Source organism: Tenrec ecaudatus, chromosome 1 (genome assembly GCF_050624435.1).
Source record: "Tenrec ecaudatus isolate mTenEca1 chromosome 1, mTenEca1.hap1, whole genome shotgun sequence".
NCBI lineage: Eukaryota > Metazoa > Chordata > Mammalia > Afrosoricida > Tenrecidae > Tenrec > Tenrec ecaudatus.
This window is the reverse complement of record NC_134530.1, coordinates 104,982,263-104,997,743: the sequence shown is the minus strand read 5'-3', so window position 1 is coordinate 104,997,743 and position 15,481 is coordinate 104,982,263. Positions and strand designations below refer to the sequence as shown.

At 37.1% G+C, this 15,481-nt stretch overlaps 1 protein-coding gene across 1 annotated transcript in view; it reads right to left on the bottom strand.

Moving 5' to 3' along the window:
• Positions 1 to 15,481, bottom strand: part of MSH4 (mutS homolog 4) — a 115,585-nt gene that overhangs the window by 84,987 nt on the left and 15,117 nt on the right. The window contains exons 3-4 of the mRNA XM_075540106.1: positions 11,632 to 11,792; positions 9,399 to 9,509 (exon numbers count right to left, since the gene is read on the bottom strand). Of these exons, the coding sequence (XP_075396221.1) occupies positions 9,399 to 9,509; positions 11,632 to 11,792 (272 nt within the window). The remainder of the gene's footprint in view (positions 1 to 9,398; positions 9,510 to 11,631; positions 11,793 to 15,481) is intronic.

Here is a 15,481-nt window from a genome sequence, read left to right as displayed (position 1 = left end):
AACAGGGAGAAGGAAATAATAGAATGGTTTTTAAAGAGGAAAGAAAGAAGTATGCAGTAGTAAACAAAAGGTATATGTACTTTAAAATAATGAACAGAAAAGGTAATGAGAAAACAATGGACTTTGAAAAAAGTTGTGATGCCAAAACAAAACAAAAAATCATGCATGGGTAATTTTTACAGGTCCCTGGATTAAAGACAAAGGGTAGTTGTCTTCCTGAATGCCTACCTAGGAAAAAGCAATTGCTAGTCGGGCTACATAAAGGGGTTGCAGGGAAGTCAGGCACCCATCAGACACTGATAGGAAAATTCAACCTGGGCCCACACACAATGTCAGGCACCAGTGACATGCTATCACACAGGTAGCAGCACTAAATGCAGTCAATGATATTAGCCAATACTCTCAACCATGCCTGCCCAGCCAGTAGGGATGGGAGTGGTTAAAGAAGGCCGCCCACTCCTCTCTTGTTCAGGTACATGCTGCAAGCAGAGGGTGAGATTCCTCATGAGGGTGTGGGCCTGCATGCCCACTTGGGGCACTAGGTCTCTTGGCCTCCTGGGATTTCCTGCTCCTGGTTCTGTATGCTGATTCTGTGTCCCCATTCCAGTATTCCTTCCACATGTTTTTCCATGATCTCCTGAAACAGCCATTTCCAGTAAAGAATTACTCACTGCCCTGCCATGCAGCCATGTACACTTCCAGAGATATCCTGTACTTCTGAGACTGTGATACCTGAAATTTCCCTTTCCCTCATAAGACACTTGGATTACAAAAATGCTTCTGCCATGTTGATTCTTTCAGTGTTGAGAAGTAAGAACTGAAGTAAACCACCCCAGAAACCTAAAATTTGTTACATACCAATATATTTTTACGTTAACTCATCTAAACTTCACAGCCATATAAATAACCCCAATTTCAGATTAAGTAAATTCTGAAAATTGAGGTAAATTTTCTATTATCATGCAGTTGAAAATGATAAGTACCACACCAAGGTGAAAGACTAAGGGTGTGCAACAGAACAGCAAAGGGAACAGAGCAACAAAGTCCCCAGGGAATACCAAAAATAGACTTTTGGGCCAGGGTTTGGCACCCTATCAGACTTGACTGGAAAACACTCCTACATCAGGACACAGTGTAGCAACGATTAAACGTACAACTTTCCTCTAGCTCTTTAATGCTTCCTCAACACCCACTATCATGATCCCAATTCTAGCCCTTACAAATCTGGCTAGACCAGAGGATGTACACTGGTACAGATAGGACTGGAAACACAGGGAATCCAGGGCAGATGAACCCCTCAGGACCACCGATGAGAATAGCAATACTGGGAGGGTGGAGCAAAGGTGAGGTAGAAAAGGAGAAGCAATCACAAAGATCTACATATAATCCCTCCTTGGGGGATGGACAACAGAAAAGTGGGTGAAGGGAGACACCAGACAGTGTGAGATATGAGAAAATAATAATAATTTATAAATTATCAAGGGCTCATAAGGGAGGGAGGTGGGGAGGGGAAAATGAGTAACTGATACCAAGGGCTCAAGGGCGGGGGGAAAGGAAGTGGGTGTTAACAACCCCAGGGACAAGAGAACAAGTGATCTAAAATTGATGGCGAGGAGGTAGTAGGAGGCCTGGTGGGACTGGATCAAGGGCAATGCAACCAAGAGGAATTACTGAAACCCAAATGAAGGCTGAGCATGACAGTGGGACAAGAAAGTAAAAGAAAATAGAGAAAAGAACTAGGAGGCAAAGGGTATTTTATAGAGGTCTAAATACAGCTGTGTACATATGTAAATATATTTATATATGACCATGGGAAAATACATCTATGTGCATATATTTAAAGGTTCAGCATTAAGGTAACAGATGGACATTGGGCCTCTACTCAAGTACTCCCTTAATGCAAGAACACTTTGCTCTATTAAACTGGCATTCCATGATTCTCACCTTCCCGACACAATCACTGGAGACAAAAGAGGTGTTTAAGCAAATGTTGTGAAGAAAGCTGATGGTGCCCAGCTATCAAAAGATATAGCATCTGGGGTCTTCAAGGCTTGAAGAAAAACAAGCGGCTATCTAGCTCAGAAGTAACAAAGCCCACATGGAAGAAGCACACCAGTCTATGTGATCACGAGGTGTCAATAGGATCAGGTATCAGGCATTAAAGAACAAAAAGTCATATTGTGATTGAGGGAGTGTGGAATGGAGATCTAAAGCCCATCTGTAGGCAACTGGACATCCCCTTACAGAAGGGTCATGGGGAGGAGATAAGCCAGTCAGGGTGCAGTATAGCACCAATGAAACATACAACTTTCCTCTAATGTTTTAATACTTCCCCCCGCACACTATCATGATCCCAATTTTACCTTACAAATTTGGCTAGAACAGAACATGTACATGGGCACAGATAAGAACTGGAAACTCAGGGAACCCATGACAGATAAACCCCTCAGGACCAATATTGAAAGTAACCATACCAAGAGGGGAAGGGGAAGGTAGGGGGATATAGGGGAAACCTATCATAATGATTTACCTATAACCCTCTCCCAGGGGAATGGACAAAAGAAAAGTGGATGAAGAGAGACATGGTCAGTGTAAAATATGAAAAAAAAAATGAATTATCAAGGGTTCATGAGGGAGGGAGTGTCGAGGAGTGAGGGAAAAATGAGTAGCTGATATAAAAGGCTCAAGTAGAAAGAAGATGTTTTGAAAATGATGATAACAAATGTACAAATGTGCTTGACACAATGGATGTACGTATGGATTGTGATAAGTTATACGAGCCCCCAATAAAATAATTTTTTAAAAAGAGTGAAAGGATGGAGTTTAGACTATTAATCAATCACAACTTGATGATCTCATTTGGAGACAGTAGGAGATAAACAACTCACTGGAGGCAGGACACAGGCTCACTCCTTGAGACATTACTGATGAGCCTGATGGAACTATGCTGACACAGCCAGAGCCCTGGAGCTGGAGGAGCCAGGTGGAGACCCACACCAGCGCTGAGATGCTTCCACTACTGCTAGATCCACAAGACTTTCCACCCATGGGCCTATGATCTTTCTGAATTCAGCATCATTGCTTGTGTTGTGTGAGTCTGGAGAGGAACTTATAGATTGGTATTGGACATATGGGCTAATATCAGACATATGGAATTGATCTGGACTGGGCTGGGATGTTTTCTCAATATTGGATTGCTCTTGTGTATAAAGCTCTTTTTTATATACATGAGTGTCTATGAATTTGTTTCTCTAGTCCACCCAGACTAACACAGTCCTATTATGGTAATGTCAGGTCACTGTCTACTGTTGTTGGTGATCCATTCAGAGAATTCTCCTTAGTATTTCTCATTAGGTTGGGCTGGTTTTACAAATTCTTTTAACTTCTATTTATCTGGAAATGTCCTAATTTCATCACCATAATTAAGGGGAAATTTTTCTGGTTATATGATTATTGGGTGGCATTTTCTTTGTTTTATATATATCTCATCCTATTGCCTTCTTGCCTATATAGTTTCTCTTGATGAATCTGAGCTAATTATACTGGTTATCCATTGTAGATAGATTTTCAATTTTTTTTTTCTGGAAAGACTTTATTTTGGGGGTGGGGAGAGGGGGGCACGGCACTCAGTCCTTCCTGGCAGCGGCCTTCCTCATGGTGGCCAGCACGTTGCTCAGCTCTTCTCTCTTCCTCTTGGCCCGGATATGTGTACCCACCCACTTCTAGATGAACTTCAGTGCCCGCTTGTCCTTGGAGACCTTGAGCAGCTCCATGGCCCTTCGCTCATAGGGTGCGAAGCCGCACACCTCCCGGATCATGTCCCGCACGAACTTGGTGTGCTTAGTGAGGCGCCCGCGGTGGCGGCTGTGCCTCCGCTTGCTCACGTTCTTGGTCACCTTGTGGCCCTTGTCAAGGCCCACGGCCAAAGGGTAGCGCACAGCCATGGCTGCAACTCTTCGATGCAGATTTTCAGTTTTTGCAAGTCTCAGTCGTTTCTTTGGAAAGTTTGATTCTGAAATGTCATGGTGATTTTCTTAAGAAGGCCTATCCTATTTGGGGTTCATTTAGTTCCTTGAATGCTTATCTTCACATCTTTCATGAGGTTAAGGAAATTTTATTCCTATAATTTTTCAACAATTTTTTTCTATGATTTTTTTTTGTTTCTTCCTGTTCTGGAATTGTGATTGCGTGTAAGTTATTCTTTGCAATTCTTAGGTTTTCTTAGTATTTTTTCTATTGGTCTTTTAAATTTTTTAAAATTATTTTTCCTCAGTCTTCCATTGGTTAAATTCTGCCACTTTGAATTTTCATTGCAATATCTATTTCTGAAATCTTAGTATTAATCATTTGGATTCTTATTACATTTTTATGGTTTATAAGTTTTCATTTATTTTGTCAGGTTGTTCTTATAGTGTTTTCCTGAATTTTACTATTTTTCCCCTATTTTCCCTATGTTTTTCTTTATTTCATCTGCAGATTTCTCAATCTTTCTTTCAATCAAGTGAAGGAATCCACATATCATTCTTTTGAATTCCTAATCAGATAGTTCCTATGTCTTTTTGTTCCTTAGAAATATCGTATGACTGTGTATCGATCATTTGTTTGAGCTTTTCTGTCCTTTTTCTTCTAGTGAACTGAAGTTGTTGTCTCCAAGATAACTATGATGCTGCTCTATTTGCATTTAATTGGTTATTTACATTGGTGAGATCTTAGCCTCTTACCACTTGTCTCCTGGTGGGCGTTATATAAAATGTGTGTGTGTGCAGTTCTCTGCTGTTTGTATAACACAGTTAGGGACACTTTGAAATGATGTTTTCAACTACCTATGAGCCTGCATGGCCTAGTGGGCTACATGTTGGGCTGCTAACCAAAAAGCCAGGAGTTCAAAACTAAGAGGTGGCTCATAAAGAATTACAACTTCAGAAATTCACAGGGTCAGTTCTACCCTTTTCCATAGGCTTGTTAGGAGTCATAATCAACTTAATGGCGGTGGGTTTGAGGCATCCCTGGAGGCAGTGGTGGGATCCAGCTGGTTTGCACCAGTTCAACAGAAAAGACACCTGCTTTTTTGTTTAGTTTGACAAATTTTTTAAGATGGCACTTGTAATCAGGTTTCTCTTAGTGCAGGAATCACAAATTTACATTTCTTACTCTTTCTGATACTCATCTTCATGCAACAGCGTATTCTAAGTACCTATGGTAACGTTCATTCAATCCATTTATGTAATAAAATAGGAGCTATGTTTGTAATAACTATTTATTCATGTCATCATGTTATACTTTTGATTAAATACTACATTTTGATGTCCTTACATTTGTAACTTCCATAAATAAATATATAGTGTAGAGAGAAAAAGTGTCAAACAACCAGTAGGTGACATGCTTTCTGTTATCATTTCAGCTTTCACTTATGCCCCAAATTCTCGTGAGATATTATGAGTGAATTATACAATTCCTAAAGGTGTTCAAAGAGCTAAAATATCATCAGAACTGCTGTAAGTTAGGGAAGGGGGTTTTCAAAGATAAAGATAATATGTTCTGAGAAAATAAGTCACCTCTTTCTAATATAGCAAGCATGATGACTATTGTCCTACTCAAAGAATGGGATCTTACCCGTATGGTTAAAAGATGATTAAGAATAAATCTAACAGCCCATGATGCTCAATAAACATGAAGAACATTGCAAGTGAGGGCGCCAAGCAAGAAACACTATGGGAATATCTTCAATGACAGTTTTATTGCTTTTGTCAGGTTATTATTTAATATTTTTCATTAGTATTTTACAACTCTTTCTTAAAACATAATCTAGTTTTGTGTACTTATTGTTCTTAAGGGAACATTGGTTACCTAGTGATAACGAATTGGACTGTGATACCCAAGGCCAGCAATTCAAAACCACAAGTTGCTCCTCAGGAGAAAGATAGAGCTTTCTACTCCTGTAAAGAGTTAAACTCTCAGAAACACACAGTGGAAGTTCTAGCCTGTCCTTTGTGGTCACTGTGAGTCAGCATTGACTAGATGGCAGTGAGTTTGGCTTGATTTTTGGTTAATTGTTCTTATTTTAAGTAATAACTTATAGTGGCCATCTAGCTCAGAAACAACACATTGTGACCACAAGGTGTCAAAGGGATCAGGTATCTGGCATCAAAGAACAAAAAATCATATCAGTGGGTACCCACCTTCCCAATAAGATTGCTGAAGACAAATGTATCCATAAGCATATGTGGTCAAGAAAGCTGATAGTGCTCGGCTATCAAAAGATATAGAGTCTTAAAGACTTGAAGGTAAACAAGCGGTCATCTAGCTGAGAAGCAACAAAGCCCACATGGAAGAGGCACACCAGCCTGTGTGACCTCGAGGTGTTGATGGGATCCGGTATCAGACATCAACGAACAAAATATCTTATTGTTGTGAATGACGGGGAGTGCACATTGGGGACCCAAAGCCCATCTGTAGGCAACTGGCCATCCCCTTACAGAAGGGACATGGGGAGGGAACGAGAGACAGTCTCAGGGTGCAGTGTAGCAACGATGAAACATACAACTTTCCTCTAGTTCTTAAGTGCTTCCTTCCCCTCACTATCATGATCCCAATTCTACCTTACAAATTCAGCTAGACCAGAGGATGTACACTGGTACAGACAGGAACTGAAAACACAGGGAATCCAGGACAGATGATCCCTTCAGGACCAGTGGTAAGAGTGGTGATACTGGAGGGTGGAGGGGGGTTGGGGTGGAATCGGTTGCAAGGATCTACATATAACCTCCTCCCTGGGGGATGGACAACAGGGAAGTGGGTTAAGTGAGACATTCCAATGTACAAATGTGTTTGACACAATGGATGGATGTATGGGTTGTGATGAGTTGTATAAGCCCCAATAAAATGATTCTTTTAAAAGTAATAACTTATCAAATAAACTAGATTTTGATATATCATTGTTTTACACTTAAAATGGTTGTTAGGACAGCCAACTGGTTGTTAATTTATTTGAATGCCACAACTACCTGGAGACATAGCTGAGAAGAGGTTGTCTGGAGTGCAGAACTTTATACTGAGTGTTCCTAATCCTACATTGCAACCTATTAACTTCTCTAATAAACCCTATTATTTTTAGCATTGTGAGTTTGGGGGGGGGCTACTGCAATGAATTAGTGAACCCATAGAGATGCAGAGTACCATGGGATACATAGTTGATATCAAAACTGGTCCAATGGATTCGAGGGTGGAGGTTTGCCTGCCCTGAACCACATGGGAATCAGCCTTGGCTGATGCTAATATGACTCTCCCCTCCTCCATCTCTGTGAAAGTTAGAAGTCAGATACCATCTCCATGGCATTTTTACATCTGGAATTGAGTGAAAGAGAGCTCAGTTAGGCTATCTAAGACCACCGCATCAACTCTTCGATGATTTCAGGTACAGACTACATTAAAAATAGTAAGAAAACTCATTTAATCCCAAATCTTAGTTTTGTTCCAAATATATAAAAGATAAATATGAGGGGGTGCCCTCTCAAAAACATAGTTTTTTTCCAGAGCTATGTATTTAATTTTTTTTTTTTTTTTTACAAAACAACCTTATTACCTTCAAAGTTCTCTTCATTACACTTAGGCATTTGCCAAATTTGTGATTCCATTCTTGGAAACATTTTTCAAACTCGCTTGTTTGGATGGCTAACAGCACCTTGCTCATTTTTTTCTTCACCACTTCTACCATCATCACATTGCTATCCTTTCATGTCCCTCTTCATTCAAGGAAATAAAAAGATGTCACATCGAGCGAGGTCAGGTGAGTAAGGTGTATGGGGCAAGCGAGGCATTCTGTTTTTTTGCCAAAAGCTGGCACACTAAGATGGCTGCATGAGCAGGTGAATTGTAGTGGTGGCAAAAGCAGCCCCTGTCTTCCACAAATCAGGCCATTTTTGTCACGCATTTTTATGTAATCTTTTCAGAACCTCCAAATAAAAAGCTTGCTTAACAGTCTGGCCTGGTGGAACAAACTCCAAATGCACTGCAAGTCAACATTTCATCCTTGTGAAACCGAACATCCAGAATAAGGTTTGTCATCAATCAACATTTTGCCTTTTTTGAAATGAGAAAACCACTAGTACACTTGAGTTTTCCCCATAACTCTGTCCTTGTATGCTGTGTTCACTATCACAACAGTTCCTGCGGTATTTTCATGAGCAGGAAACAAAATTTCACAGCTGCACGCTGTTCTCTTAAATCAGCCATCACAAAAAAACGAGGTTCAAGCACAACTGCTTTTACGAAAAAGTTCACTGTAATCAGAGAGAACCTTCCCATGTGGCAGTCACTAGGTACACTAACTCAGAACAAGGTGCTTGATGGTCACCTAGCAGGAAAAATGCGTACTACAAAGGCTCCGCCCAGCAGAGTTTTATTCTGGTTTGGGGGGTTACTGTCTCATATACAAATATAATAAAATATAACATTCTGGAAATAATTTGCCCTTCTCAGACATTATTATAATAGTAATCCTACCTACTTGATTTGTAATCATAGGACCCATTCTAAAAACCAAAGAGCTTTGCTAGAGAGAAGAGATAAACTACATGATAGAAAAGCCTTTACAGAGAGCCAAAAATTTGCTGGGCAAGATTCTACCACACTTTCTTGTCATAGTCCAGAGGTGAAGGCTACAGTAGTAGCTAATTTTGAAATAATACATACTACCAATGAAAGCTGAACCACTACTGATCAAATTCCCTGAAGAAAAAGTTCTTGCTGATAAGTGGTTTTGTGCCTTGAAGATCTGATTCCAACAATAAGCCAATGAAAATCCTATGAATAGCAATGCAGTTGTGCACATCACAACTCAAGCGGCCAAATGAAGGTCGGCTTACAACAACCAACAATATACCAAAGGAAAGAGTCTATATGTGGTACAAATAATTAGCACATTTGACTGCTAACGTAAATGATTAAAGCTTGACTCAACTCCAGGAACCTTGGAAGAGAGCATGGTGATCTACTTCTAATAAATCAGTCATTGAAATATGAAGTACAGTTCTACTCTGATACCTATGGATTCTCCATGAGATAGATTTGACTAAATAGCAGGTGGTTTTAATACCTAAGGAGACTTATGTATGCTGTCTTTGAAGATCTGCCTCTTGTATATTCTGTGAAACTCTCCCAACTTCTTAGAGTATTTTTCTTTTATGTAAAGTAAATCAAGAGTGTAAACTTAGGTAATATTTGCTGTCATTTTTATTGTCTGTAATAGTATATAGTTCCTTTGATTAGGATTTATACTTAGTAATAACTTTAGGTTACTAAATACAAAGTTAAGAAAATTGTTGTTCGTATGCTATTATAAAATAGGTTTTAAATAAAGAAGATCTTGAATGTAACTATTAAGAATAAAAATCAATTACCTTGAAATTTTCTGTAATCAGAGTAAACAACTTGGTCGAATTCCCCACAACACAAGCAGTATTTGACATTATTATTTCCAAAGGTGATAAAATTTTGAGCTTAGTAATCACCTGAAATAATTTAAGTAAGCAACTCCTTAAATGTAAGCAATGAAAGTATTCTAAAACAAAGTTTCATGTTTTTCACAAAAAATTTAATGGATATGTACTTTAAAATAATATATAACTATAAAATTACAACTGTTTTAATTATCTGAGTATATTTCATTTAAACACAGTTCTAATGGTGATATATTAAACATATATCCTACAAATTAAAATATAAGATATTATCATAAACATAAGCAGTATTTTATTCACAACAGTTTGAAATAGCTTTAAGTCCAAAAATTTGTTTAAAATTTTCAAGATTATACAAGTTTGTGGAAAAATTGAACTAAAATATAATGGAATTTTTCCAGAAACCGTTTGGACTCTTTCATATAACTTCTATATACTTCCATGTAAGATTTTTTAATACATTAAAAGAATGTATTTTAATATATATTCTTCAACTCAGAATTGTATCAATTTTTATGAAAAATATAAAGATGCCCACGAGCATAACTCTGCTGATGCCATCAGCATAGCAAGACTAGCTATACTTGAAAACTGAGAGCACAGATAAACAAATGAGAAACATCAGCCTTACGCCTTAAAATTCTCACCTATAAAGCACATTTCCTAGAACTACTCTAGGTACAAAAATACTTACATTTATACTTTTAAGAACCATTCTTTTTTATTCTTTTAATAGTACATGAAAATATGAAATAGGCAGAAATGAAGCTAATATATACTACTGTTATCAGTTAAATTATTAATGAATTAGTTATTTTTTAAAATTAGTAACTAGATAGAAAAAGAAGACCTAGGAACTTACCAAGAGGATTTGGGGACTAAATGAAGAGCATTAAAAATATAAGTATTTAAAAATCAGTCTTATTGTTAAATAACTTGTTAAAATTGAAATAGTAGATTTCTACCAGGTAGAGCACACAAATTCACAGGATGATAGGACAGTGCCCCTAACTAATGATGAGTGACATAAAAGGAAAGCAAGATAAGATGTGAAAACATTAAGTAATGAGATTACAATATGACTGATCTAAGATGTCAGCTTCTCTTAATGCTATAAAACAAAATTCTAATAGTTCTTTGGAGACTTAACTGTTTGGAGTTAAATCATCATATATATTAGCTATGGAACAAGACTTGGTATTACTAATTTGAAGACAGACATTTCGGAAACTAACATTGTAAGGGGCCCTGGTGGCATAGTGGTTACACGATGGGCTGCGATCCAAAGGCCAGCAGCTGGAAAGCCACCAGCTGCTCTGAGGGAAAGGATGGACAGGGCTTTCCCTTCCACTCTGTAAAGAATTGCAGTCTCAGAAAGCACAAAAGGACAAGGGAACTTCTTTCTACCCTGTCCTACAGGTCTCTATGAGTCTCATCGACTTGACGGTAGTGAGGTGGAGATTGAGTGACAGGGTAGAACTGCTCCTGTGGATTTCCAAAACTGTAACTGTCTATGGAGTAGAAAGAAAGCCTCATCTTTTTCTGCAGAGCAGCCAGTAAATTCAAACTGCTGACCTTGAAGTAAGCAACCCAAAGCATGACCCACTATGCCACCAGGACTCGCAGTGGACTGCAATAGCTACTCCTCAGTAGACATCTTTACTCCTTTAAAGATTTACAGCTTTAAAGAGGACCAGATGCAAAGGGCTTAAGTGGAGAGCAAATGCTTTGAAAATGATTAGGACAGAGAATGTACGGATATGCTTTATACAATTGATGTATGTATATGTATGGATTGTGATAAGAGTTGTATGAGCCCCTAATAAAATGTAAAAAAAAAAAAAAAGATTTACAGCTTCAGAAATCCGCAGGGGCAGTCTTACTCCATACTACAAAGTGACCACGAGTTAGCATCAACTCGATAGCAGTGCAAATAGTTAACTTTAAGACGGTTAAAATAATAGCCAAAGATAGTTTTAGGACAAAATATACCTTAAAAATTAAAAATCAGATATAAAACCACTTTGTTTTACTTTAAAATAACCTACAGTGGAGCAATGGTGAATAACCTTTATTCTACCAGAAAGTGCACTAATTAGGAAAGCACTGATTTAAAAATACACATACTGCACACTAGAACTATTTTCCATTCTCTTGGAATATAAACATTTACCTTTGCATATGTCGTGTTGTCTGCAAACTGGGATAATATAATTTGTGGGTTTTTTAAATCAATGCTTGCCATTCCTATTTCCCCTCTGGCAAGTCCTCTCCCTTCTACAACAGTCACAATAACTGAAGGAGAGTGTGCAGAAACTGCAGATGAGGATGTAGCTGTTAAAAATGTAAAAAAAAAAAGTGAAACATAATACTTTCTAGTCCTTTCTCATAAAATCTCAAAATATCACTTATCTAGAACATATCAATTAATAACCACAGGAATAACTTGTTCTCCTCAAAAATGAAAATTTTAATTCTCTAAGTATTGCACTGAAACTTAAATTTAAAATTAATAAATCCACACTATATTATTTTAATGAAATAAAATCATAAGAACACTAAACTTTGGGGCATATAACGTAAGTTATCTATCTTATATTGCCACTTTAAAATTATTTGAATTTAGGAATTTTTTCATAATATAATAAATTTTAAAATGCATTAAAATACTATGTCAAACTGAAAAGTAGCCGAAAGAATCAAACAGGATAATATAGATGAATGTATCTTTAAATATATCATTATAAACTCCAAGATATTTGTGGTAAAATATAAACAGAAATTATAACAAAGTAACCAATTTATTAAATTTTTCCTATGGACCAAGAATGTTCTAAATTCTTCACTTGGATTAATTCAGTTGATCAGCACAATAATTTTATAAAAATAAGTCTATTTTCCCTTCTTTATTAATAAGATGACTAAGGCAAGAATGGACCTTGTAGAGCCAGAATTTACACACAAACAGCCAAGTTCCAAGTCAGTATTCTTAAGCAGTGCATCATTGCTGATTTTGAGATCAATATCTGACAAACTGTAAATGTTCAGATAAGTTGTTTAACCTTTCTTCTAGTTCTTCATTTTAAATTGAAAATACCAAAACCTGTTTCATAAGGTTATTAGGAGAATGAAGTATAAAAATATACAAGTGGTCTACAAATAATATAGTTGTTTATATATAAAATATGGTTCTTGGTTAAAAAGAAAAGGTCAGACAAAATATGTTAAATTTTACTTTCAAAGGAACACAATTATCTTTGGGCCCTTGTCAGCCACAAAATTAATCTCTTCCCCACTCTTCTCTCCCTCCCTGACCTAGATTCTTTTTTTTCTCTTATATTCTTTTATTGTAATGCCTAGACAGATACTTACCAATTAATACTGCATCAGTAGACAACTTATAAACCCATTTAAAAACCAATTGTGGTCTAGATCTCAAAACTTTACCCAGGTGTTATAAATGGTAATTACATTTTCACTGGGTCAGAATCTAAATTTGTTTAGATTCTAGTAAACTGCAATTTAGTATGACATTCCTAGTTTTAGTTAGAAAATAAACATCAGCTTCCAATGAACATCAAATACACTCAGATTTCTAAAAAGTTTTGTTCTGTAATCTGTCATAATTAATATTGCAATGAGTATCTCACTATAGAGCAAAAACTGTTAATTATCATGTCTTACTAGTTCCTTAAAATGATCCTTTAGAGTCAAATTACTAAAACAGAAGGGAATCACTACTTTTTTAAGGAACTTAATACATATTTTCAAATTTCTCTTAGAAATTTTATTCATTTTTTCCATCAGTAGCATGAGAAAAGCCAATCTTATTTTTTTTAATCACTTTATTGGGAGCTCACACAAAAGTCAATCTTACTATAATCTCATCATGATGCCCTTCTAAAACATACTTTTTTTATTATTGCTGCCAATTGAAGAGACTGATGCACAAATATGTATTTGTTAAATTACTATTGAAATCAAACATCGTTTTATATATCAATTTTCTATCTATACTGCTCTTGTGACAGTTGTCTGTTTATATCCTATTATATCATTTTTATTGGGTCTCAATGTTTTTTAATATGCATCTATGTTAACTTTTTAAATCAATTACAATAATTTATATTCGCTGACCTTTATTTTTTGCTGTCCTAGGAAGTTCTACTTTTTGAGTTCTACTTTTATATAAACAATCCTTTCCTTTATAATTTTTTCTATTGTTTTATTTTTTGTCTTTTATTGAAATATTTGATAGCATTACTGTTTTCTACTAATCGCTCTAGTTAAATTGTTCATTTTTATCTTTCATCTGGGAAAAACTTGCCACCGTAAATTCGGTTGCCCACCATGTCTGAAGTAAAAGATTTTCAGAGTATAATCTTATACTTGTTCGTGGATATTTACTAAGGGTTTAGCTGAATAGTCAGAAGCTTGGAAAAAACAAGAGTGGAAAGCTGATGAAATAGAATTTCAGGGAAAGATATGTGGATGGACCTCTCAGAAGAGACCTACCAAAACTTCTAAAACATTTGTGTTCCATGTCAAGGCCTATCAAAGGGTATCCACTATAGAAGAGACTTTATAATCATGTGGACAAAATAATGTGTTCTGTGAATATCAATCAATTTCTCTCCCCAGTGTTTCTTTTAATGGACCCATGAAAGAAAATGTCCATGTTGCTGAATGGGAAGCTATGGCTTGGATTAACAACTTGGAATTCCCCTTACTGAGGCAGAGCTGGCTAACACCACTGATAAGTACCCAAGCTAATAGGTAAGACCAACATTGTGTTCCCAATATGGCACCATTTCATAGGCAGAACAGCCTGCCTCCTGCTGGTAAATGGAGTACATTGATAAACCATGGAGTGGGTAGTCCTGGTGACGTAATGGTTATGCTTTGGGCTGCTAACTACAAGATCAGTAGTTCTAAACCATCAGTGGCTCCGCGGGTGAAAGGTAAGGCTTTCTACACCTGTAAAGCATTATAGTCTTGGAAACTCACAAGGGCAGTTCTACTATGTCTATTATACAGGGTTGCTATGAGTTGGCACTGACTGAGTGGCAGTGCGTTTTTGAGAAACTTGCTTTTTAATCCTTTCTCAAAGATGAGGAAGTAGGGCATGTGTTGGGCTGCTAACTGCAAGGACGAAATTACCAGCACCCTGAAGGAAAAAAAGAAGCTTTCTATTCCAGTAAAGATTACACAATCTCAGATATGCATAGGGGGCATTCTACTCTATACTATAGGGTCACAGTTAGAATCAACTCGATAGCAGAGTGAGAAATATATATATTCTAGATAGGGACCTACCTGTGTCCATAAAGATTCTGCCAGAATTACTGTCTGTGAACTCAGAATGCCTTTCTAACCATCACGACATTTTCATAGTCTCTCTTGTGTCCCACCATGGAACTCATTTCACAACAAAGGAAGTGTATCAATGGGCTCACATCCATGGAATCAACTGGTTTTACCTTGTACTCCATCATCTACAAGTAGCTGGCTTAAGCAAAATGTCTTACTAAACACCCAGTTACAAAACTAAGTGGGAGACAAGACCCGAAAACACGGGGCTCTATCTTACAGGGTGTACGTATACTTTAAATGAGAGGCCATTGAACGATGCTAGTCAAATGAATACTGTCAGAATGGAGGAGCGAAATGGGAGTAGCTCCTCTTATGACCACTACTTATCCACCTGAAGAATTTTTGTTTCCTATCCTGGTAGCTTTGAGCTCTGTTGGTTGGGAGATCTTTGTCCCCAAGAGGGTATAGTGATAGTTCCACGACTGACACAAAAATGTTCTCACTGCATGAGACGATGAGACAGCCACCTGGCCATTTTAATCTTCTTATTTATGCTACTGAACCAACCAGGGGAAAAAAGAGGAGTAGTTTTCTTTTAATTTTTAATCATTTTTGGGGGGAGGGGCTCTTTCAGCTCTTATAACATTCCATACATCAATTATATCAAGCATATTTGTACATATGCTGCCATATCATTTCCAAAACATTTT